This window comes from Pararge aegeria, chromosome 23 (genome assembly GCF_905163445.1).
Source record: "Pararge aegeria chromosome 23, ilParAegt1.1, whole genome shotgun sequence".
Taxonomy (NCBI): Eukaryota; Metazoa; Arthropoda; class Insecta; order Lepidoptera; family Nymphalidae; genus Pararge; species Pararge aegeria.
In genome coordinates, this window is record NC_053202.1 from 6,163,768 (window position 1) to 6,191,504 (window position 27,737).

General features: G+C 36.8%; 1 protein-coding gene across 1 annotated transcript in view; it reads left to right on the plus strand.

Moving 5' to 3' along the window:
- LOC120634369 (neuropeptide SIFamide receptor-like) overlaps positions 1–27,737 on the plus strand; it is a 113,295-nt gene that overhangs the window by 80,197 nt on the left and 5,361 nt on the right. The window contains exons 3-5 of the mRNA XM_039904885.1: positions 2,840–3,020; positions 17,004–18,069; positions 20,828–20,829. Coding sequence (XP_039760819.1) covers positions 2,840–3,020; positions 17,004–18,069; positions 20,828–20,829 — 1,249 coding nt within the window. The remainder of the gene's footprint in view (positions 1–2,839; positions 3,021–17,003; positions 18,070–20,827; positions 20,830–27,737) is intronic.

Here is a 27,737-nt window from a genome sequence, read left to right on the forward strand (position 1 = left end):
TTCAGTTTTTTTGTTTTTTATATATTTGTAATATTTTGCCTATATATTTGTAATATTATTCATGTTACATGTAGTAGCAATAAACAAAATGGGTAGCACATTTTTCAAAGACTGTCAATTATTTTCCGTAGTAGGGCAACATCTTATTTTATTCAGATTATCTTCCCGACGAGGAAAACAATATTTTACTCACATATACCGGTTTTTCCGCAGCTACAATATTTTCATATTAGCCTCGAATCGGACTTTCTTGGTCTGAAAATAATATACAATCGTGATGATGTACGCGTATCAACGAAAAAACGTGAAATTGGATCATTTCTATTTGCATTTTTGAGTCGTAGTTGAGCTTTTAGTGACAGAACACGACCGAGGAAGTTCTACCGGCCTGCTCATTTCTGCTGCCAAGTAGCATAGTTGTGTTTCGTTTAAAAGAACCTGGTTGCCGCAGTAAGTCCAGGCACTTGAGACTTAACACCTACAGCTCAAGTTGATGCAGACAGGGCGGCATTTTGAAGGACATATTCCTTGCACGCCTTACGAACTGCTGCTCCGTTTAAATGCGATCATTTTCTAGTTACCATCATGTAGGCCCTCTGATAAGTACGTCCATTATTCCTGTAAAAAAAAAATGTTTGCTAAAAAAAAAAAACAAGATATTCATAAATAATTACAGATTTCCTTCTTATATTTTTTTTTGTTTGTATTTTTGTAGAAACTGTTGCAACAATAATGTTTTATTAGCTTTTGAATAAGCCCCATTAACATATATTTCTTGTAATATGTGGTTTACGCAGTTGACGCCGCAGTGAGTAATTATTTGTACTATGGATACCATTGTGTAATGTGATACTGTGTTGTTGTTTGTGAACCCAAATAAATAAATAAATAAATGTATCATAATAATTTGTCAATTGACTATTCAATTGCGTCACCTAGGCGGGATAGTATCCTGGGGTTCCTAAAACGACCCACAGTCCAAATGAATGATGAATTAGTTTTAAGATTATTCTCAAATTTCTACTTTTTGGCCCTTGGTCAATAAATCTTAAACGGCCTGAACTTCAATCTCAATCATTTATAGTATTTTAATGGTATTTCATCAGCATCATTACTAGTCCCATTGCTCGGGGTTTGATGGCAATTTCCGAACTTTGTGCTGGTACAGAATATTTTTTTTAGCAACACAGAATATTTATTTTTACAGAATATTTTATACATAATATATTTTTTACAGAATATTTTTTTTGAAAGGTGTTATTATAATTTGCAGGCCATAGAATGGCAGATTGTAGCATCGAACTTGTCATGTTTTATAATAAGATCAAATTTGTTAACCTGCAATCACGCAAATAAAGATTTGAATTTGAAAAATTGAACCGGAATTCGAACCCAGGAATGTCATATCTGTGGTTAAACATTATAACGAGCCATTCTAGATTAATCCTATGAAAATGGTGCATCATTTAGGTTAATACACAAAATATCCGTAAATCAGTCAAAAACTAGTCGTAACCTAAAGTTATCAGAGCCATTAATATAATCGATCCATACGGGTAAAATTTATAGTGCACTGAAACAGTTAAAATTCCACTATGATAGTGGTCATATGCCGAAATTACGTTTCGCAGCTAAATTGAAAACATTTGTCTATTAGATACGCGAGAAAATATAAAAGGTTTGATAGAAAATTATACCAATAGGGCCAACATTCAAGATAACAAAATAGTCTGGAAGCTTCTTTCTGGAATCAATACATTCAGAGAGATGACAGTAGGTACCTACAAAGTTTCATAAAAAACAATGCCGTGACGTCAGGTTCAGAAGTTATTGTAGCTTTAGTTTTAAATTTACGTATATGGTTATTGCCATCATCTCACTACCGTGTAATGTATTGCGTACATTACGCATCAAAAGTGCACCTATCTTGAAGTTCTGGCTAAGGTTTTATATTAACGGAACTCCACCTTATCAGCCGTGAAAAAATGTGAACAAATAGATTTTTATTTAAGTTCCCATTTCTTCGTCCGCATTTAAAGCTATTTACAAATTACGCAAGAACCGTATTTTTTTCTGGGCTAAAAAGTAGACTTGGTTACTCTCCGTGCTCCGTTAACTAACTCGTTGCCAAAAATCAACTTGCTTGGTCGCTTAGTACGGGCGTGAAGAAAAACAGACCAACACAAAATAAAACAAAAAAAAATTGCATTTATGATATTAACTAGGATTTAATTTGCTTTTAATTGGTTTGAAATTCGCCGAGGTTGAAGACGATCGACGCGAGTATTATCACCTGAGTCGACACCAAATTGACTCTTAAGCCTCTAGCTAAAATGGCAAGCGTAACTCTGAAAAAGCTTCAACAAAATTACTGGGGATTAGCGGGGAAGTCTTCTTCCTGCGCTTATCTACCAGGTAAGGAGGTTCAGTCAGTAATAAGCGATGAACCAAGCAGATGGACCAGCTGGTATATGTAAAACCATCATATTAACAGAGCAACAATTCACAGGACATGCAAGGAAGCCGACCTGCAACATGCCGCCCTGTGTCCATAAATTTGAGGCGTATGAGTCTGTAATTACACTCCTCGCCCTCGAAACCTCGCCCTTCAGACCGGAACACAGCATTGCAACAATGCTGCTTAGCGGCTGAAATAAGCATGGCTACCCCGGACGAGCTCTGTCACAAAAAGCTATCATTAAAAGTACCTGAAATAACACTGGCCACAACGCCCTTTAGACCGGAGCATAGTAATGATGCTGTGGTCGTCCTACACCGGACGAGCTACTGCTAAATGCTCTGAAAAAAACAATAAAGAAATTGTTCTTATTTGTTTCAGGTTTGGCAGTTCCATTCGTCGAGCTGACGGTCGCGCACGCGTCCGTTCTGACCATATTAGCGATAAGCTTCGAGCGCTATTACGCGATCTGCGAGCCGTTGCGAGCCGGCTATGTCTGTACCAAGACCCGCGCTACGCTTATTTGTGGCCTTGCGTGGTTCTTCGCCGCCTTGTTTACTAGGTTAGTGTGTAAAGAGCAAGGTATGACAAAGCAGCAAAGTAGTCTACACTCTATTACGCCGTCGTCGAGCTGTTACGAGCTGGCTATGTCCGTACTAAGACCCACGCTACGCTTATTTGTAGCTTAGCGTGGTTCTTTGTCGCCTTGTTTACTAGGTTAGTGAGTTAAAAGCAATGTATGACGGAGCAACGTAGCTGTCCAAACTCTATTGCGCCATCTACGAGCTGTTGCGAGCCGACTATGTCTGTATCAATATCCGCGCTACGCTTATTTATGGCCTTGCGTGGTTTTTGCCGCCTTGTAAACTGGGTGAGTATGTAACAAGTATCAAATTTAAACCAGCAATGAAGTGCTGTGACGTCGGATACTGGCCAGATATGGTTTTACCGTAAAACTCGCCGTACTTTGGTGAGTGTGATTTGCTTAGTTCTGCCCCGCTTTGATCAAAAGGTACGTGTATAATACTGCAGAGGTATGACAAATCTGTAGTTCCCAACTAAGGGAGTTTAAGGGGGTTCTGTCTCCAGTCTATACTAGCGTTGCTGGTGCAGTGGTCTTATAATTGGGAGGACTTAGGCTCACCGACAGGGGCAATTTGGCAATTTGTATTTTCTTAACTTTACCAGCAGTTAAGTACTATTAAAATGTTTGCGTTACATTGTACGTCTAAAAAATACATAGTACCTTATGTACAGACGTACTAGCTTATTTTGCGTGTTATAAATTGGAAGCCGGGAACCTGATCATATACGTTCTTAAATCCGTGTATGAAAAATAGCACCTAACTATTAATAACTTACTTACACTTAACACGTACTTAACGTGTATTGAAATCAACATCATCAACATCTTTAACCAAAATTATAGCAACTGCTGGGTCATGCACCCATTTTGTTTTTTTGTTGACAGGGGGGAAATCTTCTTAAAAGATACGTGGGATCGTGGGAAGTTATGTGGGATCTCTACCCACTAAAACCCCCTCGGTTGCCAGCCTCAGTACATAAATGCACCCAAATGCAATGGGTCATGCACCCAGCAGTTGCTATAATTTTGGTTATAAAACTGTGACTCACCACGCTGCTCTGATGTGAATTTGCGGACTTAAGTATGAGTATCTAACCTTTGATCATTATAAACCTATTACCGAGCCTTTTAAAAAGCACATGTCTCAGAATAAGGAAGGTTTTGACCGCAGTCCACAACGCTGGACGACTGTAACGCCCGTAACTAAACTTCATAACTAATTCTTGTACTATGACTCTCTACTATGATTATGAGAAAGGAGGTCTGTTTAAAGTCATCATCATCATCACCACTTCAACCGATTGAAGTCCACTGCTGGACATAGGTCTTTTGTAGAGAGTTCCAAAATCCACGGTCCTGGGCCGCTTGCTTCCAGCGGCTCCTAGCGACTAGTTTGATGTCGTCTGTCCACATTGTTGGGGGCCGACCAACACTGCGTTTACCTGTGCGGGGTCGCCATTCTAACACCTTGGAATCCCAACGTCCACCGGTTCTCCGAGCTATGTGCCCCGCCCATTTCCACTTCAGCTTAGCAACTCGCTGAGCTAGGTCGGTAGCTCGTTTCTGATTTGATCACGTAGAGATACTCCCAACATTGCTCTTTCCATCTCCCGCTGAGTGATTCTGAGCCTTCTTACGAGGCCCATAGTAAGCGACCATGTTTCGGATCCGTAAGTCATCACTGGCAACACGCACTGTTCGAAGACTTTGGTCTTCAGGCACTAAGGGATTTTTAACGAAAAGATGTCTCGAAGTTTTCCGAACGCTGTACTGTTTGAAGTAATACGGCATTAAAGACTGTTGTAAAATAAATAATTTTTATCTGCCTGTTTATCTAATCACGTGAACCAACAAAATTAATAAAGTTTACCGAGAAATCAAGGGTAAAGGAGCAAGTTAAACCGAGTTCCTAAGTTAGTGCTAAATGGAGTCACAGAAGGTCGCTGACGACACACGACCCCAAGTTCAGCTGGTGGCATCTACAAATGTTTAACTTTTAATTACCATTTGGAACTTCTCCGGTATTGGACAAAGGATTAGGTTATTTTAACTCTAAACCTACCTTCGAACTTAGGTGTAACTTAACTGTAACTAAGGTTTACAACTCTATGAGCGAAGAAGCTTGTGTCCAGTAGAAGGTGAATAGACAGTGGTTAAATGGATAAATTTTAACAAATTTAATCAAAACGTGAACTGTATTCCCTGTGTATCTAATCAAGTGAGGGCACCAACGAAATTCGAGAAGTTTTCCGAGAAATCAAGAGTAAAGTTAAACTGAGTTCCCAACTTGGGGCTAAATTGCGTCACATAAGTTTCTCGTCGACACACGGCCCCAAGTTCTGCTGGTTGCATCTACAAATGTTTAACTTTTAATTGTGAAGTTTAAATTCGCCCTGAAGCTTATCACTCGTTATTTCATCTCCAAGTCCATCATTCAGATTATCTCTTAGCGAGGAATAGTTTATGCTCTTGGCCGTTTACAGTTGTTTCTTGTAAGCTACTGATCTCCTGGACTTGTTGTCCAACAAATGGCAACTTAAATATGTCCCACTTTGCAGCGCAAAATGTAAGCTACGGGTGACTCTAAAACTAATAGTGTGTAGAAAATACTAAACGTTAAACTTTAAGGAGTGTATCTGAAACGAATGTTATAAAGTTTTAGTTTTTTTCTATTGCACTATAAGTTAGCCCTTGTCTGTAATCTCACCTGATGGTAAGTGATGATGCAGTCTACGATGGTAGCGGGCTAACCTGTTTGAGAGTATGGTAGTCATACCCCTAATAGGTTTCTACGCGACATCGTACCGGAACACTATCGCTTCGCTTCTCGCTTAGCGGCATGTCTTTGTCGGTAGCCTCCCACCAGACCAGACCAGAGAAAATTCAGAAACTATGAATTCCCAAATTGCCTCTGTCGGGAATCAAACCCGGGACCTCCTACTTAGGTAGTCATTTAAATTTTAGTTCCTTGGACACTCGTATTTCAGTTTCGTAACTTACAGCGCCAAAATGGCATCAATCAATTGGATACAAAAATAATACGACATCAGCCCGTCCCTTTGTTATCGTAGAGATCACCTAGTGTTCTACCCTAATATAGCCATTTCGATTTACCTATACGTAATTTCAAGTACATCAATATTTCACGTATCACATTATTTTGAAAGTCCTTATTAAGAAACGCGTCTTAAATCGTTGATAAATAAATTCTTCTATAAGTTTTAATGACATCAGTGTTTGAAAAAAATCATTTTATTTTTCTTGGTGTAAATAAATTAAGTTTACATATAATTAACATTTTACAATATCACTGTTACTTAAAACCGCATCCGGTTTGTCCGTACGCCGGAATTCATCGCCCAGCGCGGCTGTTGGCATTCGTGGCATTTATTTAAGTAAATACAAAATAGTCTGTGAGGGTTCGTACGAGTATGTCCTAAAATTACATTTGCGTTATTCTAGCAATCAAGTCCGAACATTGTTTTTTCTAAACACTTTTAATTTTGTTTTTAAAAGAACTTTAAAATTACCCATTGCAAAAACACTGAATATTGGTTAGATATTATTATAGATTAGTATTTAATATATACTAAAACCTGGGGGTGAAATTTTTCACGGTAAATCAAATTTCTATATGCGTACAAAAGTTATAAGTAATAATAATAACAACAAACTAAAAAAGCCTTTAATTGAAAAATTGGTTACAATCTTTTTTTTTTTCCGACACAGAGACAGACAACAGTGACGGATGTAAATCACCAAGCGTACCATTTTAAAAATTTTGGTTCGAAATTCTAATATCTAAACCTTTTGTTCTCTTGCTACGTGTAAGAGAGATTCATCAAATAAACGTACTGTCGCATTTATATTGCTTAATTATATTTGGTGTAAGAAGGGATTAATATGACGCCAAGGCCCCTCAAGCTACATTACCAAAAGTTTATACATTCAAAACTTAAACTTGCTTATTATTGGTTACTTTGCAAACAACAAACTTGGTTTCAACGCTATCTTATGCTAACATAACAATAGAAAAGCTATTCCGTAATACTTTTTGCAATGCAATAACACCGACTACCAAAAATACCTTTGTCGTCTACAAAAACACGCGTAAAGAACTACAATAAAGTGTATTATACAGCTATTTTAATAATCTACGACTTTATTTTGACACTAGCCACTGAGATTGTTTCAATAAAGTCGAAGGTATGGAGTAAATTATTCTGAAACATTCAATAAAGTAGAAGGGTGTCTGTACCTACATAGGCAACATTTATTTACACCAAGCTTTTCGCTGTGGCTAAGTTAACGTCATTGTATCGGCGCTACATACGTTAGTCAATAAGTTTAATGCCCGTTTTCAATAACCGCGGACAAGGCAATGCCTAAGTTAGTAACGCCTAATCAAAGAAGACTCCTAGGCTTACATTTACCATTTACCAATCGATTTACAATAGGCAACTTATATAACCTTACTTATCTATGGTTCATGCCATTATTTTGTTTGTATTATATTTTTCATATTTCGTACGGATTTAAGATTTATACATTTCAAAAAAACCAAATTTATATATTTTTTTTTTTTTATTAAGTGTCAGTTTTCGAGTCCCCTACGCTCATGTCGTTAGACATAACTTACAAATTCGTGAAAGTTTTTTTTCTCTAGGAATCACCTAAATGACTAGGCATTTTATATTAAGGTGATTCCTAGGTTAGTATAAACTGGCATAAATCATTTATTAATAGTCTTATTATAACAATAAGTATTACAGACTCGATAGTGAAACGAAATTAATCTTAATGAAAGAAGGAAAATAGATCTTCTAGATCGATAGAATAGATCAATATCAAAATAAAACTGGTTTATGCGATGGTAGTAAAGGAGGCAGATCAGTGGAGTGGTTGAGGATGGTGGAAAACATAGATAACAAACAAAGTAGATGAAAGCGATGTCGTGACAAAGGCTGTTTGTTTAACACCTAGTAATAGAATAAGTACGATAGTGCAATTTTATTGCAGAAAAAGTAATATGTGTAATGTTTATTAGCACTATTGATACCTCGAGGGTAGGAACAGGGATGAAACGTGGTCAATTTACTGTCTATCATGAAGTGCGTACTCGTACAAAGATCAACATCTTACTTACACGTCATTCCTATCCCTACTTACAAAACACAGACAAATAGTATTTTGTAAGCATAGGTACTCTGTAGGTATTGAGTATACAAACATTTCCGTTGTAGATCCACACAATGTTAATCTTATTATTTAATAATTAATTATGATATCTAACACTAGGATCTCTTTAATCTGACGCTATGTTTTTGCGTGATGGATATACAAAATAACAAACCCACTCTCGCAATTATTATATTTGTAAAGATGCCTCATGTTATTATATCTCGGGAACCTTCCACGTACAATATTTCACTATTTAATTTTCCGATCATGAAGCGTGGGCAACACCAAAGTCAACAAAAACAACCGCCCCAATTATTATTCAAATATTTCCAATTTGTGCGGCTGCTTATTCAATATCAATAGCACTTTACCAATGTAAATAAAAGTTATTTCTCCATCGACATCAGTCACAACTGTCAGAAGTGTGTCATCGACGAACTGAATTAATAAAGCAATTCTTTTTATTTACTTTTACTTTACTTGTTTTTTAATTTACTCTTTCCGAGCCTTGGGTATTCGACTGGTGAATCCACACGCAAACGGAAAAGTTGGTAAAACCTTCTCGGATATAAACAATTGCAGTAGGTTTAATTACTTTAAACGTATGGAACATTTGGTGCGCCATCCTAATTAGCAGTCAGCCGGTTTTATGATGTTTAACCCTATGCTGGATTTTAAGGCATTTTTTTGGGTTAAAAGCTCCGAACTATTTTATCATAACTCTCATATCAAATAGGTGCTTATGTCGTGTGGTGACGGCATTAGCATGCACTGAGTTATTTACCAGGGTATGCATACAGCAGGAAGATTGTATCAAATGGCAAAAATCCTCCTCCTATACATATAGATTTATCAATTTTAGGGTAGGCAGTGCTTTTGTACATCTATGAAGTACACGCCAATGGGTGACGGTAGATCAGTTTTCACCACCTCTCCTCTCTCTCTCCTCCTCTCTCCTCTTCCAGCGGGTGTTGTACGAGGCGACCAAGGGAATATAACGGACAACAGGCAGCACGTCTTCTGTAGGTACTACTAACATCTACTGCGATGACCAACCCGTCTGTCCAGCATTGTGATTATGGGCAAACCCTTTCGTTGGATGGCCCTTATCCAGCAGTGGACTGTTAAAGACATTGATGAATTAGAAGCCAATTACGAGTCGATCTAAATCAGGCTGCGTTTGGATGAAAACTTTCGTGCGGTTTACGCGCGGCGGCCTCTTGGTCGTCACTCTGTGTGAATTCTATTAGCAGCACAATAAACTTCAAATTCCTTCGAATCCCTCCACAATGCGGTGGCCGCGCGGTGACGGCCGCGCGGTTTAGCCGATTGCGAGAAATTTAAATGTTATTACGTAGATAATAGAATTCACATGCGACATAAGTCACTTACGTATGCGTGAACACGGCGTTTTTGTTTGTTTTGATGCTTCCTAGCACAGCGGTGATAGCTGTGATTTTAAATAGGGGGTTATGCGTTCGAGCCCCGGCAGGGCAATTTGGGTATTTATAGTTTCTGAATTTTTCCTGGTCTAGTCTGGTTGGTGGCTTTGGCTGGTTGCCGCCCTACTGACAAATACGTGCCGCCAACTGTTTAGCGTTCCGGTACGATGCCGGGTAGACACCGATTAGGGGTTTAACATTACTTCATTAGCCCGTTACCATCTTAGACTGCACCATCTCATCTGCAACAATTGCAACCTCATCTAGATTTTTTTTTTACTACAAGCAAGCCTACAAAGGCTTGCTTGTAGTAAAAAAAAAAAAAAAGTTTTTGTCCATAACTACAGAATAAATTTGTCAGAATTCCTACAAAATAACTGTAAACACGTCAACGGTATTATCCTCAGGGAAAGATTATTAGGCGATTGAAAATTCGGCTCAAGTAAGGGTAACGGTTTCTGAGAATAGTATAAAGGAAAACAACAGAAAACACTTTTTCCTAACGCGTATGTCTCACTACATTTTCTTGGGGCCTAATACAGGGTTCTTATTGGAGAACCCTTTTTGGGGTCACTATAAATCTATTAATGCTAACAATAGGGTAACCGTACTTTTTTTACAATAACAAGCCTTGTATTTCTAGAAGGGTTTTCCTTTTTAAAATATTTCTTTTCATGGCTCATGGCAGTTATATCTAACTTTTAACACTAATCGGTTAATTCTATTAGGCATCGTATAGGAACACTGAATCGAATTGCTTGCACCACAGCGCTCAGCATGAGCACTATGCCTTTACATAATAAGACAAGTTCGAGTAAATAGTCAATAGCAGACACTGCTGTTTAACATGTAATCCATCTTTTCATTACGATTGGTTGTACAATAAAAAGCAAAAAAAAAACGTTGGTGTAATTATGTACACGCGTTAGAAGTTATACTCCTTTTGCGTAACGAGATAAAAATTTAAAATCTTTTCAAAAATTTCATCTCTCACCTTATTCTATGTTTGTAGAAAAAGGTATTTAATACATTAAAAGTTTTATTATAACGCAATATCAGTTAGTTATTTAAATATCTCAATAAAATATTTCTATATAATTAAAGTAATGTACATAATAAACATGATTAAATTGGGAATACTATGAGACTCATTATCGGACAACCAACATTAAAATTTGAGATTTATGTACAATGGAATCACCCGAATGCGCCCGCAGACTTTGACAATTGAAAGTGTACACTGTCAAATCTTATAGCTAACTTCTGGTCGGTTTTTTGTGGCGGTGTGGACGCGCATCGTAAAAATTTACTCTCATCATATTTCCCTAACGCGCCAAAAGAAGTATTACTTCAATAATAATGAGAGACAGAGAGCGACCGTCCGTAGTTTTAATGACAACCCGTTAATTGCAGCTACAGCATTAAGTACAATGGACGGCCTTCATGGTTCAATAAACTACAGCCCTTGTAGCTATTTTGCTTATATAGTCGAAATAGGATTTAAAAAAACAAAACCTTCCTTGTGCAAGTAAAAAATGGTCAAAAGTACACTTTTACTAAACTATATCGTCTTACTATAATTCGTATTAATGTCGCAATACTGTTTAGTGATTTTATGGTTTTTTATAAATATTTTATAATATGTATTCTTATGTAGTTATTTGAATGAAGGGTTATAAAATTTTTACACATCCTGTTCTTTCTGGCGCATAGCGTTCGACATCAAGTTCTTTAGAGAGATCCCTACTAACCGATACAACCGTTTTTGTATTAGACTTATACATGTGTTTTTCTATTTTCCCTTTATTTTCTTAATTTGTGGTGCTGTGCAAATAAAGTGCTCATAAATAAATAAAAATTGCATTATTATCAAAAAAAAAGCTAGTTCAAATATTTACATCGGATATCCATCATATTATTATGGGAACAACTACACTATTCAACCTTTACAATAAGGTGGGGACAATGATGTGCACTTCTGTAATAAACGGTCTGAGTTTCCTAATAATAAAAACTCTTGATTAAGAAGAAACCCACAAAAACTTATCCTACAGTTATTTATCACCACCTCAGATTGACACTTAAAACTATTTATAGAACAATCTTGCTCCAGCAATAAATCGCACCCAAGCTTTTCGATTAAAAATAAAATATTATATGAAATTTTTGAGAGACATTTCCAAGATGTCAAAAGTAGATTATTGTAAAATCATGTACAAAAAAATAAAATCTTCTTTATCTAGTCTAGAGAGAGAATGCAGTATACCCTCCCTCTCCAATCCAATCCAGGAGGAAATTTAGGGAATTATAACGATATTTATGATCATGGTAACCCTATTGGGCAAACCTATATCGGAGTTTGAAAGCTGCAATAAACGCGTAACGAAACATTGAATGTCGGCCTTACAAATAAACTACTGTTCCGCAGAATCTAATACTAACACTTTATTCCCACAGAGTAGAACTATTGCAGACGTCCCAAAAAATATAGTGCTTCATTTTAAAAACAACGCAAAAAAAAAACCAGTGGTGGTTTCTTGCTCTTACATGTGCGATAATGTTAAAAAAGGAGAGGTTAACGTTGGGACAATTATACAATGATTGCTGTCTTCCAATGCCAGCACATTTAAAATGAATATGTCTATCCAGAATGCAAGTTATTTCAAATTTTGTCATCAACATATTTGCTGGTAAGCAAAAACTTTGCTTCAAGCTGGAACAATCCCTGTGGGGATAAAAAGTATCACCATATCCGTCTCCACGGTACAAGTTAGCTTTTTATCTAATTTTGTCCTCATTGGGGATGTGGTTGAGTCGACCATAGGTAACAAGCAAACAAACACAATTTTATAAATTTAAAATGCATATAAAAATTTTCGGAACCGACAGGATTTGAACCTGCGACCCTCGGGCAATCGCGGCCAGAGCGTCATCTAGTAAAAATTATAAAATATAAAAAATCAATGCGTCATCTCTTGTTTCAAACGTGTCTCATTGTAATATGGACCTTTGAAAACGTAGATTGAAACTGCAACGTTTCCTACTAGATGACGCTACAGTCGCTTTAAGACTGATGTGAAAGGCATATATTAATTTCGGCATCGACGGTAGGAGAGCCGTACCTTCATTGGTGAAAGCGCTCAGGCCGCGATTGCCCGAGAGTCGCAGGTTCAAATACTGTCGATTCCGAAATTTTTTATATGCATTTTAAATTTATAAAATTGATAATTCCTCCAAGTGTAGGTAAAACACTAACAAAATTATAAAATACAAACAAACACAGTTCCGTGCTCATGATATTAGATGCTTTTATAGTAAAGTAAAGTTTCTCGACATTCAAAATCATGGTGAATTATTCAGAGTGGGCAAATAACCATTATATTGAACTACTCTGTACATAAAAAGTCACTTATTGCTAGCTTTTTGAATTATTGGTTCCGTTCAAAAGTTCTAGATGGCGTAAGGCGTTAGTGGAAATTGCCCTTTGTTTTTTTTAATACTTGATCATCATTCATTTTCCGCCTACATCATAATTTGTATGACAATTGCTCTTGTGCATAAGGTGTATACTGTATAGTTCTTGCCGGCTTCTTCTCGGTAGAATCTGCCTTCCGAACCGGTGGTAGTCACTACAAACAGACAGACTTGACGTTTCAAAAGTGCTTATATTAGGCCTACTTGAAATAAATGAATTTTGAATTTTGAATTCGTTTCGTAATTCGAAAAGGAATTCCTAGAACGTTTAAAAATATCTTACTACCTATTATTAAAAGATTATTTAAAATACTTAAATTTATTTAGTAAATGACTTAAACTATAAATAGTTAAATTAAATTGAAAATACAATTGTTTTTTTTTATTGATAATCATAATGTTTTATATTGATAATCAGATTATGATCATTAATCAAAGAATATGTGTTATTGTATTTTTGTGTTTTGACGACCTCCCTGGCGGGCGCAGCGGTGGGCGCTGTGGTTTAGGGTGGGAGATCTCTCCCGGGTTCAATCCCTGGCAGGGACATTTTGGAAATTTCAGAATTCTGGTCAGGTTTAGGGCTCTGAGATGTAGGTTAATTTTGAGTTTAACAAAAAAGAAATTTTTTTATCTTCATAAAATTAACGAAGAGTTTCATTCCAAAATGTTCTGTTTTGTTTTTACATATTACAATTATTCTTGATTTGTTGTCAATGGCAAAAACGGTTTCTAAATTAGTTTGCTTGTTTTAAAATAATATTTATTAAAATCAGGTGGATTTTCATACACAGTAGTATGTATTTTGTTTCCGATGTTTTCAGTTGTCATATGCTTAGTTATGGAATTGACATAGTTTATTTATTCTTATTTTGTTATTTATATGTCGATAAATAATCGCTATAAAGCTGTTAATGTTTTATGATCTATCTTTAATATATATGTCATTACGAACTAAGAACATTATGCAAAAGAACTCTTCAAATCACAAAGTAAGAATAAATTACTTCGAATTTTAATTAAAAAGATATTTACTTGCAATACTGTTTCATTTCCGGCCTCGTAATGGAAGTGAAAAGCAGAATGCACAGTCGGTAGAAATTAAAATCCATTTGATTCTCGACACAAATATCATGCTTCTAGCGCGGCCCGATTAATTTTCATCATCAGATATTGACTTATGCGCAATAAGTAATTCTATTGTCATTTTATACAGTTTCATATCTTTATATATATATTTCTTGTGTGCGTGTGTATATCACTGAATTCCTCCTAGACGGCTGGACCGATTTGAATGAATTTTCCGGTATGCGTTTGGGTGCGTGTGGGTCATCTCCAAGCGGCCAATAGGCCGGTCGGGGGGTACGGGCCTCGAGGCAACGCCTCCTTACCCGGGTCATTTTCGCAGGGCAGCTATGCTGCCCTGGTATTTGTTGTTTTAGCCCCTGTCTAGGGGCTAGGGCCCGCCATCATTGGCTTTGGGCCTGTTGGTTTGTCGTGTCCGTGAAATGTCAGCGTCACTGTCAGCGTAGTCGTCGTCGGCGCGCGCGGGGATGTTATTAATTCCGATGGGCCTTGAGTCACCGATGTCACCATTTGTGCCTCCGCGTTGTCGCGCTGGCGGGGGTGATTGGAGGAGCTCTCGAGGTAGTGGACGCCCTGTTATAGGTCTGTCCAGCGCTGGGGCTATTCCGTGGAGGTGTTCGCACGGCCCGTAGTCTGCGTGAGCGAACATGCGGCGTGCGATTGTGCGGACGAAAACCTCCACGGTAGGCGTCCTGGTGTCTCGATGGATGACGTCATTTCTGACGTACCTTGGAGCTCCTACAATCAGGCGCAGGCACTTGTTCTGCTGAACCTGTAGCCGATCTTTTTGGTGGGCCGAGCAGAGGGCAAACCAGGCTGGGGCTGCGTACGTGAGGCGTGAGCGGATATATGCTCCGTAGATCCTCAGTTTGGTCCTTATTGGAAGTCTGGAACTTAGGACTTGGTGCAACATCGACGCGGCTGCCTGTGCGTTTGGGTGGCACTCTGCATGGTTTAGTTTCACAAATCTGCCCACAGATGGCGCTGGGGTCAGCTAGTTATTATATAAAAATCCTACTGAAAGTGTGGGTGTTTGGATGTTTGAAACGCAAAACTGAAGCAATTTTTCTTTATTACAGCGCAAGCGATACGAGTGTGAATTTTAATTCATTTTTTATTACTTTCACATTTTATATTTCTTTTTGGACCAAATTCTAAAGTCCACGCAGATGAAGTAGCGGGCAGGAGCTAGTTTGTTATAAATTTAAATCGATTTCGTTTGTTTTAAGAACGTCATTATTCATATAGTCGATCATTCCAGAACTCCGAAGGGTACTTCAATATCTATGATTATTCAAATTAAGCACTAAATACACAATGTGGTGCGTTGTTAGTTTAGGGGAAAGCCGAAATCATGACTGTTTTAATATACGTACACTTACTAGGAAAATATATGTATGACACAAAATATATGTTTCAAAACCTAATTTGGTATGGCCAGTCACTGGTCCGCGGTTGACGCACACGTCAAAGAGTTTATATACCTATATATGTCGCACAGATTATCACCCCCGCCCGCCCAATCGATCTCACTTGTGATTTTTCATGAAAGTCTTATAAGATCCCAAGCGGATTGCCTCACCACCGCTCTTAATAATTTTATTTATACAGGACTTTTTGCGATGAATTTTTGTGTTATAATTTACATTAAAAAGTGCAAGTTATAATGAGTGTTTATTTGACACGTTTACGTTACTAAAACCTCCGTAAAAGTGTCCGTTTTGGTTCACATAAGGCTTTATTCGTTTAAAAAAAAGAAAAAACCCTTTGTAAAACAAGGTTCGTACATATTTCAAATTATATACAGCTGTAATGTACGATGCGCTTTCGATGTTATTGTGCACATTTAAATATATAAGCTTTCCAGCACAATGTTCTCTTATTCACTCTCATATTATTTTAATTTTCATTTTTATATCACATTTTTACTTTTTATCACTTTTACTTTGTATTAAGCACTTTTTTATTTTTAAGGTAAATTTTACTTTGAAGTTTCATGCGGTATTTAATTTATTTTCCATATCGTTTTGTTTAAATTATCTTGTAATTTATATTCAGTAGTATTGTTAGATTTATCATAGACATGATTTTAATAGAAAGATGGTCTTATCTATATGATATGTTGTTCCAAAAGAATTTCAATAAAGTTCTATCTTCTTTCAAGATTAATTAATGGTCTATACACGAATTATATTTTTTAGCTTTGTTTTAATTATCTTAGTAAAGTTTCTTTTTACTTCTTTGCATGTAAGTTATATTTTACACCTTGGTTTCACAAAAACTTTAATCCAATTCTTACGCAAAATCAAAAAAGGTATTGGCAGATAATATCTACATATTATGAGTGTGAGAGGGCTGCACCATTGCAATTTCGGTCCTAAGTAAAAAATAGATCCAAACAGAACTGCAAGTCAATTCTATAAGGAATTTTATTGTATCAACATCAGTTACAACATCGACTCTTTTGTATGTATGCTGTAAATATGATATTTTTCTGAGTATTTACCACACTGCAGGTCCGAGTGTTCTTCAAACCAGGACCATATATTATCAGCTGATCCAATTTATATATTCCTATTTATCTCTAGTTTGTCTTACTCTAAAGTTAAAATGGATCTTATGCTACCAGAAAGTCGTTTCTTATGAGATAATCATGCATATTATTTGCCAAAACCTAAACACTATTATAGATTAGACCTCAAAATCGTAAATTATACTCGTAAGTTCAAATTAGCAGTCAACAAACAATTATCGTTTATTTTCTCTTCTTTTTCAGTCCTATACTGGCGATAGTTGAGCTGCACACCGTTACAAGATTAGATGGAACCGTCCACCAGTGTCTCACCCAAGCAGTCACTATTTGGCAAACTACGTTCTTCGTGATGATCATCATTTTCCTTTACCTTCTGCCTTTAATTATCCTCATTGTCCTCTATACTATTATTGCTAAGAATTTGATAACAGCTGCATCTAAAGTAGTTTTAAATAAGACTGTAGATCCTTATAACGCTAGAGCGAGAAAGCAAGTTATTTTGATGCTTGGTACTGTAGTTCTGTGCTTCTTCCTATGTCTAATGCCATATAGAGTACTCGTTCTTTGGATTATAATCTCACCTTCGGAGCTATCCGAAAACGTTAGTCCGGAAAAATGGTACAACTTGCTTTACTTTTCTAGAGTTATGCTGTACATAAATTCAGCTATAAATCCTATATTATATAATTTGATGTCTTCTAAATTTCGCATTGGTTTTTGTAAAGTATGCATTTGCTATAAGAGGTCGTCGGAGAGAACGCAAAATAGACGAGTGCACCGAACTGTAACAAATGGATCTACAACTAGCAGCAGCCTTTCACGAACAACTAACAGTTTAAAGAAGCTATTCACACATAGAAGCAGTTTGGATAAAAGCGATACCGAATTCGAAAGCAGAGATAACAAAGATGATGGAACGGCTAAGACGAATCGCTTCCTCGACAGAATGTTCACGAATAAAAGGTTTATAAGACAACAATCAGCTCCAGTTTGCGCGAACCCGAAAACTAAAGTAATAAACAGAATGAGAAGCGAAGGGAGCATGCTTGAAGGGACAAATATTTTGGGTGATAATAATAAAGAGTCCAGAGGTGACTTGGCGAAGTTTATCGCACATTCCAATATTAGTGCTAAAGATAGATCAGATATTGAGCTAGAACAATCTAATCGCAACCACGGATCGCTGAGGCGGAGTGTTTTAATAAATAGCGCTAAGGCGAAAAGCTTGGAGGGTGACCCTAATAAAAAGTTTGTTTCTTACCAAAAGATCAAAGTAGATTGCGTTGTTGGCTTCCAAAAGTCTAAGAGTGTAGATTATGATTTTCCAGAGAGTTTCGTGTGATGGATATAGTTTGTATAGAAGAATTTATTGTATGAAAGTTGACTCATAAAACTGTCGCAATTCGCCAACTTTGTAGTGATATTTGGGAATTCTTGAATAAGATATGTTAGCTTTTTGTCATTCCTAGACCGAATTGTGTAGAAGTTTAAAAAGTTATATACCAAAAAATACTTGTATGATTTTTATGTACTCTACAAACTTTAAGAAAAAGTGTTTTCTATTTTTAAACTAAACCCTTTGTTTCCTGTTTATATTATATTTAATTATAAAACCTCTGCTTTGAAGTATAGTTAAAAATTGGTAAATAGATTTTTAGGAAACAATTGAATGTAATAGAAATTAAGAATTATGTCTGAAGAAGTATGATATTGTTTTATTAGAAAAGTTTAATAAAAGTATTTATTCTTAGATAAAAAATATATTATAAATGTTAAAAGCCTGATGCATTGAGCCTAATTAAATATACAAATTATTTAATAAGTTATTTAAAATAACTTCTTTCATTTGTCACTTGTAGGTTAATAAACTACTTATATTATAATTTATTAATAGTATATGATTGTAACAAACGAGAAGGCATATATATGTAGCGTTGATAGCCTAATAATGATATCTTAGGCTTTCATTTCGTGAAGACCGAGTTCGATCCCGGGCATGCACCGCTGACATTTTGGAGTTATGTGCATTTATTTTGAGATATTTAAATTAAATTTTAATTTTAATGTCACATGCTTTGACGGAATTTATTCGTCTTTTAATGGGGTGATGATGATGAATGAAAAGGAAGTTTGTCGTTTGTCTTCTATATAGCATAAGGCTACTATATAAGCTAAGGTATACTAAGTAGTATAGACTACTTAGTATACCTTAGCTACTTAATATAATATTGTAAAGATGAAAGATTTGTTTCGTTAACAACAAACAAATCTCTAAAAATATGATAAAAACCTCCTCATTCAGACATGATTGTATGCAGTGCATTGTGTCCAAAAACAGTAAAAACGCCCCGCGCACGTGTCGTATTATACACGCGGAATGTTGCTAGGCCACAATTTTTTCCCATTTTCATATTTTACAGTGAACGCTTAGAAAATTAGAAGTACAATAATTACTGTCAACTGCTAAAGGGTATTTAGTGACAAACCGTTTGATCGAGAAACCGATCTAAAGTGGTATGGCTTACGATGCATCAATATTAGTCGTGTACACGGTTTCTTAATTCTATCTTAATTATGTGGATTAAAGACTAGAAACTTAAAAATTCGAATATTTAATAACAAGAGGTAGATTAAAAATGTTGAGTTACAAGCCATTGCCCAAGTTTTTCGTCCGACTTTATTACGGTTTTTTACAAATACCGTGGGAACCGTATATTTGCCTGGTATAAAAACTACCCTATGTTACTTATCTCTGGCCATTAAACTAACTCTATGCCAAAAATTATGATGATTAGTTAGCGCGTTAAAGAAGGATTAAAAAAATTAAAAACGCATTTTTAATATTGGTTGGGATAGTAGACACTTCAATTGAATTGTTTAGATATTCAATTTAAATTTTTAAGATGATGTCGCGGTTAAATAAATCTTAAGGCCCTCACACACAGGCCTTCTGCTGCTTCAGTCCATCAGATCGATCAAAATGAGGGATCGATAGCGTTATTCAAATCGTTAATATTAGCGATATCGAAGCCGACATCGAAGAACACAACAAATCTTGCAATATTGAATATCATGATGGCAGTGGCGTGCATAGAGGGTATGCAGATGCTATAAAATGAAGAAAATCCCCAGCACAAGTTATTAATACTTAAGGGTAGGCTTTTTATAACTCTTACAATGCCTATCCTTAAGTTTTTTATAACTCGTACTTATATTTTCTTCATTTTATATCATCTGCATACTGCATGATGGCCAATCTCCTTGCGCTCGACAATTCGATTTGTATCGTATCTCATTTTGCCTGATCTACAATTTTATAAATGCCTAAAACATATTAAACTAGTTGTTGCCCGCTACTGCTTTTGCGTAGTTTTGATGAGTATGCCTATGTTTTTCTCTGAACCCTGAACTACGACTAGGTGAAAAACATATCGATCTCTTGCATTAGGAAAAACAAAATTAAATCAGCATCACTGATTTCTGACGTTCACTATTCTGAGAAAAAGTAGCGTATGAGCTATTCCAGACTATAATCTATATTTTCAGTCCATCGATATCCATTCATCTTGATTGAGTAATTGAGTAACAAACATTTATACAAACTTTCGCATTTATACTATTAGTATATAAGTAAAGACTTCGGTTTCCATGAAGCCACATCTCGTTCCAAAAAAGTAAATAGTCCAACGCAATGAGCAATAATTTTGTGAACTCATTGAGATGATACCTTAGCCGCACCGCTGCGATGACATTCGATAAAGAATGCTCGCAAACTAGCACTTTAACTTTTGTATTATTGATATTTTTACCATTGAATAATAAAATAAAACATTGGACAGATTAACTAGGTAATTGTAATACGATGAAAAAAGTCACCGTATATACTCGTAAAGCAGTGATAGCCCAGTGAGTAGGACTTCGACTTCAATTTCGGGGAGTTCGAATACGGCACGTACTCGTACCTTTTCTAGGTTATGTGCGTTAAAGCAATTAAAGTAGCAATCAACGGTCATGGAAAATATCGTGAGGGATCCTACACACTTGAGAGTTTTCCATAATACTTCAAGGTGTGTGAAGTCCGCCAATCCGCACTGGGCCAGCGTGGTGGACTTATACCCTTCTCATCGTGGAAAGGAGACCCGTGCCCTGTAGTGAGCAGGTAATGGGTTGAGATGATGATGTTGATGGTGATATACTCGTAGGTGATGACAGAAGCGTGCTGGGGTTTTTAAGTGTTAGGATATTAAAATTTATAAAGCAATGTATCACGTTTCTTTTGCTATTGAACCAAGCAACGGATCGTCTTGTGTGTGAGGTCCTTTAGCTAAGAGAACTCAGCTGTGAGTTCTACTAGATTTGGCGACCTTGCCAATACAACAAAGTTTGTATAATTCAAATTCATTTGCGGCAGGCATAAAAAACTTTTGATTTATAGACTATTTGATTAAACTCATCAATTAATATTCACTTTCCAAAGAAATTTCAAAGTCAAAGTTGTATTGTAAAAGACATTTTCGCGATTCTAATGAGCTTTCTTGGCAATGAATTTAGTCTGAATTCGCTTACAAAAAGCAGGTAAGTAATAGAAAACTACTCAGACAGCTTTTACAACTCAGTTAGGTACGTCGATTCGTTGCGCCGTTGCTGCGTGAAACAGCGTTTTTAACATTAATTATGTTATGCAAGTGGTTCAGACTACGGCTTTCCTTTCTTCAGACCTCAAACTTTTCGGAGTTAAATGCAAATTCAAATTCAGAAATTTTTTATTCATGTAGGCATATCACTGGCAATTATGAAACGTTCATACACATACCTAATCAGTGTATTTTATGCAATTCAAAATCACTTGCTTTAGCGGTCAAGGAAAACATCGTGAAGAAACCTGCATGCCTGAGAGTTTTTTTATAATGTTCCCAAAACAAAATTCCAGATTCGCACTTGGCCAGTGTGGTCGACGACAGCCCAATCCCTTCTCATTCTGAGACGAGACTCGTGCTCTGTAGTGGGCCGGATAATAATGATGATATTTATCTTATCAACCCATTGCCAGAAGGGCATCCACACTTTTTTTTTTTATTTAAATTATATTAATAAATAATAAATATACTACGACAATACATACATCGCCACCTAGCCCCAAAGTAAGCGTAGCTTGTGTTATGGGTACTAAGATGACTGATGAATATTTTTATGAATTATATATACATAAATACTTAGAAAATACCCAGACACTGAAAAACACTTATGCTCATAGCACAAACATTTTCCAGTTTTGGGAATCGAACCCACGGCCTTGGACTCAGAAAGCAGGGTCGCTGCCCACTGCGCCAGTCGGCCGTCACCACTTGGCTAAGATGGTGGTCCCTTGGAGTCTGGGAGACCCTGCTAACCTTTGCTCTATATTGGGTCGGTAATGAATTGATATTGGTAATCATCATCAATATGCTACACTTGTCGATCTCTTGCTACCGCTCACGTACCAGCAGTATTAGAACCTATTGGTTTGGCGCGGAGCGATGGCAAGAGACCTGATGGTATGACGCTCATACCTTGGAGGCTTAAAAGGTCACTTCTGTGGGATGCAACTTGTGTTGATACCCTGGCTGCATCGCACATCCAGGCCACCTCGTCAATGGTAGGTGCGGCTGCTACCAGTGCCGAGCAGGCCAAGAGGCGTAAATATGAAAACCTGGATAGCAGCTTAATTTTTGTGCCTTTTGGAGTAGAGACTTTGGGACCGTGGGGTCCGGAGGCAAGAGCCCTTTTCAAAGAATTATCGAAAAGGGTTATCGAGTCTTCCAGTGATCCTAGAGCGCGCAGTTAGCTTGGCCAACGAATTAGTTTGGCCATCCAAAGGGGCAATGCTGCCAGCATCTTAGGAACTGTGCCTCGCTGCGGTGGTTTCGAGGACGTTTTAGATTTTATTTAGTTTTAAATAGTTTATTTTAGGTTATATTTATAAAACAATTATATTAAATAAATACATTTTTTAACAGTTTAATCATCATCATCATCACATAAACCCATCACCGGTCCACACAAGGGCACGTGTCTTCTCCCATCATGAGAGGAGGTTAAGGTCGTTGTCCACCATCTTGGCTCAGTGTGGATAGGTGGAATGACGATGATACAAGCATATAACTCAACAAATTTTCTGAGCAATGTAAAATTCCCACTTCGTTGGGCTATATGTTTTATTTATAACGCAACGAAAAAACATGTTTTCGAAGCCTGGATTCTGTGGTATTCTGACGGTTTTACGTAGCTTAGCAAACTTTCATCTCGGTCATGATATAAAAGCAAGCACTTAAAATCGCATTATGCTAATACTGGTGTTTTTTAACTCCTTTGATGTTACGACTTACTTAGTCGTAACATCAAAGGAGTTAAAAAACACCAGTATTAGCACCAGTATTAGCACCAGTGTTGTATAAGATTTTGATGGTTTGACGACCTCCAGTGTGCAGCGATGTACAGTGGTCTTTATTGGAGAATACCTTGGTAGTTTAGTGGTTAGCCTGTTCAACTACAGATCACGAGGTTTTGGGTTTGGTTACCGGATCGGACCAATTGTTTAAGTTTTAGATTTTTCGGTATCATTTGTCCCGGAAATTTTGCGTAGTCAACAATAGCAGGTTAAGTTTTCGGTCACAGTTGTTAACAAGTGTAGCAATTGTAAAGCCCGCCAAACCGAATTGGAACATCGTGTTGGGTCTTAACTTAAAAAACTGTCTGCAATTATTGAGGAGGCCTGAACCCAGTAGTGGGACACTGTGTTGTGATGCTGGATTAATTCCGGCATTAATACGTTAAGCATTATAATGTGGGATTCCATTACAAGTTAACGTAATTTTAACGTAATTTCTAACGCAGGCTTGTTTGGTAAACAGATCATAGAAAACGGAAGATTTATTCTCCAACCCACGTTCAATTAAACTTTTTGTGCTTATGCACGTATTGAGAGCAAATAATGGAACTTTCACTACTATAAGGTACATTCAGATGTTTTCCGAGAAAATAATAATTTCTAGAAAATTTTGCCCGCGTTTATCGTCTGGTTTAGTTTTCTTACAAATTCCTAAGGGGTTTGGATTTTCCTGTGATAAAAAGTAACCTATGTTACTCCCCTTCCTTCTAAATAACTCTATACCTAAAAATCAAGTTGATAGGGTGCTTACTAATGGCGTAAGGAAAGACAACCATACTATATATGTACGTATCTAATATTATGTATTTTTTTTTTGTATTTTTTTCGATTGTTTTTTGTTACTTATATAACTTTTGCTTAGTTTATTATTAAATGAAAATATTAAAATGTGGTCAGTAGACGGCTACGCATTTCCGTGGTGTCACCTGGTACAAGGTGCCAACTGAAAATCAGCGCTGTATGCTCCCACTGGCGCATGCAGCACAATGCTGAGCTGGCACCTTTTTTCTAGGTTTTGCCACACATAACATACGTGGTATCGTTAATATATTATTGAAAAATTGTGTGGCGCAATGTTTAAAAAGATTTTTTTCTTTCTTTCTTATAATAAATTATATTTATTAATAAGGAGGTATGTGCATTCCGATGAATGACAAAAAACACTTTATACCAAGATAAAAAGGGAATAAAAAAAACCGAAAAAAAACTCGGATTTCTTGACAACAACCATTCAGATATCAGTTACAAACACACTTAGTTTTATTGTGAACTACTAGCATCTGAAAGCGGTTATAGCCTAGTGGTTAGGTATTCAGCTTCACTAATGGGTGACATAGTTCGAATCCCAACACGCACCTCTAACTTTTTAAGTTATGTGCGTTTTATGCAATTCAATTACTACTTGCTTTAACATTGAAGGAAAACATCCTGAAACTGCATGCCTGAGAGTTCTCCATAATGTTCTCAAAGGGGTGTGGAGTCCACAAAATAGCACTAAGCTAGCGTGGTGGACTACGACATAAACCCTTCTCATTATCAGGGTAGACCCGTGTCCTGTATGTGGCCGGTAATGGCTTATGAACACCTGGAGAATTGATGTCTTAAAATAAACACAAAAGATAAAGTTTACATCTCATCAAAAGTTTCGTATTACAAATGGTTTTCGTGCTAAACCTAGATTGGCCCTCTGTTACACGACTTTATTGTTTACGACAACGATTTATTATGTCACTAGTATTTGTAAGCTCACTTGATATAATACCTACAATTTCAATAGCGCTTTAATCGCAATAAACTGCGGTACAACAATGAGACACAAATCGTGGCGCGAATAATGCGCAAGCGCGTAGTACCTATAGGCGTAATTGCCATGGCCATTGCCATATAAGAGTATACGTTGTGTCATGTAAAAAGTACACCGACAGACAACTGCATTACAGCAGAATAGAAATATAATATTACAGCAGAAAGAAACGGGTTCGATTCCCGGTAGTGGACCTGGACTTTGAGAATTTATAATTTATGAATTTTGTTCGGTCTGATCTGGTGGGAGCTACCACCCTACCGACAAAGACGTGCCGCTAAGCTATTAAGTGTTTCGGTGCGATGTCGCGTATAAACCGATTAGGGGTATGACTACCACACTCCCTAACAGATTAGCCCGCTATCATCTTAGACTGCATCATAGGTGAGATTGCAATCATGGGTAAACTTGTAGTGGACTAAAAAAAACGTGTGTGTACTTATGTACATGCGTTAGAAGTTATATTTCTTTCGTAACAAGATAAAAATGTTTTCATAAATTCTATCTTACTTCTTATTCTACGTTTGTAGAGAAAACGACACTAAAAATAGAAAAAAGGTATTGTTTGAATTATTTAACTGTCAAACCTTTTTTAGAAAAACTAAAATGTTGACTATAGCTCACTTCATGGTGTCGGTTTTTGTGACGGTGTGCGTGCGCATCGTAAAAATTTACTCTCACTCATTTTTTTAAACGCGTCAAATGAAGTATAACTTCCAACATATAAGACCCAAAACGTGGAGCGTAATGTCAATATAGTGTCAAAAATGTGATCGATACATTTCTCTGAATTTGTAGCTGACAGTAATCAAAGCACAGTCCCCACTGTCCTATTTACCTAGACTCAAATAAAGGACAGTAATGCTCAAATTGAAGGACGCAAATCGTGGCGTAAATAAAGGCAAGCGCGTAGAGGAATAATTGCTAAGACCATTGTCATGTAAGAGTAGCTATACGTCGTGTCGCGTAAAAAGGTCTTTGATAACAGTTATGCGCAATAGAATGTTTTTACTAATGACATCGGACAAGCCGTAATCCACCACGCTGGCTAAATGCGGATTGGTGGACTTCCCATGCCTTTGATCCGTATGCAGGTTTCTTCACAATGTTTTTTTCAAAGTTAAAACAAGTGATATTTAATTGCGCACATAACTTAGAACAGTTAGAGGTGCGGGAGTTTAAAGTCGGCCCCCAAAAGTGAAGTTGAAGCTTTAACTTCAGCTTCACTTGAGATAGAGTTGCTAAGCTTTGATCATCTATACACCAATCAAAATATGCGATGAGTTGGCAACTTTCGCTATCAAATATATGCAATAATAATGCGTTTAAGGGTAACGTATCCAAATGGTAAAACGGGAGCTTATTACTAGGACCCTGCAGTCCGTTCGCCTGTCTGTCTGTCCGTCTGTCTGTCGTCTGTCTGTTCGTCTCCTCTCAGAATGAGAAGGGTTTAGGCCGTAGTCTACCAAAGTGCGCATTGGTATACTGGCTGTTATTAATAACAAATACCTAAAAAAGAATAAAACTAAATACTTAAGGCGGCTTCCATACATCAGACAAGATTTCTTTGTCGTTTTTATAGATAAAGGTACGGAACCTTTCATGCTGGAGGCCGGCTCGCACATGGCCGGTTTTTTATTTTTTATGTACGCTTTTACAACATGATTCCTAAGGTAGTTCCGGGCCTATCAATACATACTACAAAAATGTGTAAAAACACATCTGATACAGCGAGGTCACTATACATTTGATGAATTTCTTGATGACAAGGTAGATTGGAAGCAGCCTCGCTCTCATCTCCCGCAAGAAGTGATTGTAAATGTTGATTTTGGAAAAGAGCAACTACTGAGTTTCTTGAATTTTGAATTTTATGAAGACGAAGAGTTGGCAACTTTTTGGAAAAGTTAGTGGATCGGGCAGCTGGCATTAACTATCAGTTAGTAGATAAATAATTGTTTTAAAAAGAAATTCCACATTAGAAACTCATTCTAGACTTACAGTGTCACCTGTAACAACACACAACTCACATTAGGTAGTTCTCCGTTTTATTTTCTCAGATGTATTTTTAGCGTGCATCCCACGCAAAGCTCGGGAGCCAAGCATTAATACTGCGAGTACATTGTAAACGAGGTAGGTCAGTTCATTGTATCCAGTTTAATTCATTGTTTTATTATTTTTAATGCCTCGGTGGTCCAGTAGCTAGCATGTTCGACTACGGATCCTGCAGATCAGGGTTCCCCTGGACGGGTTTCTCTGCTATCTTTCATACCAATGTTATAGATGCGTAAGTTTGAATGGATGGTAACCTAATTACCCATCATAATAAACTATACTAAATAAGCAATTCATTTAAAGAAAATTGTATACAATTTACAATAACTTATCGGTTGTGGTCTTGGGGATGTCTCAAAAAAAGTTCAAAGTTTTTATTGAGCGAAAGCTTGAAGAAAAGTTTTATTATAGTACCTTTAAAGGATTACGTAAAAAAGCTTGGGTTTGAACTATTGCTCTAACCAGGTTGATTCTTAAATATTTTCAAATGACTATGTTAAACGGTGATAACAAAAAGAACACCCGGCTAAGTTCGTTGTGGGCTTCTTCTAAGACCAGGGCACGTTTTGAACCCTCGTAGCTTTAGTTTTAAGTTTACGACTGTAGTTATCGCCATCACTACTCTCTGCTATGTCACTTTTTATATTGAATCAACGCATCTAAAGTGTCATCTATGTGCCTATTTGAATAAAGA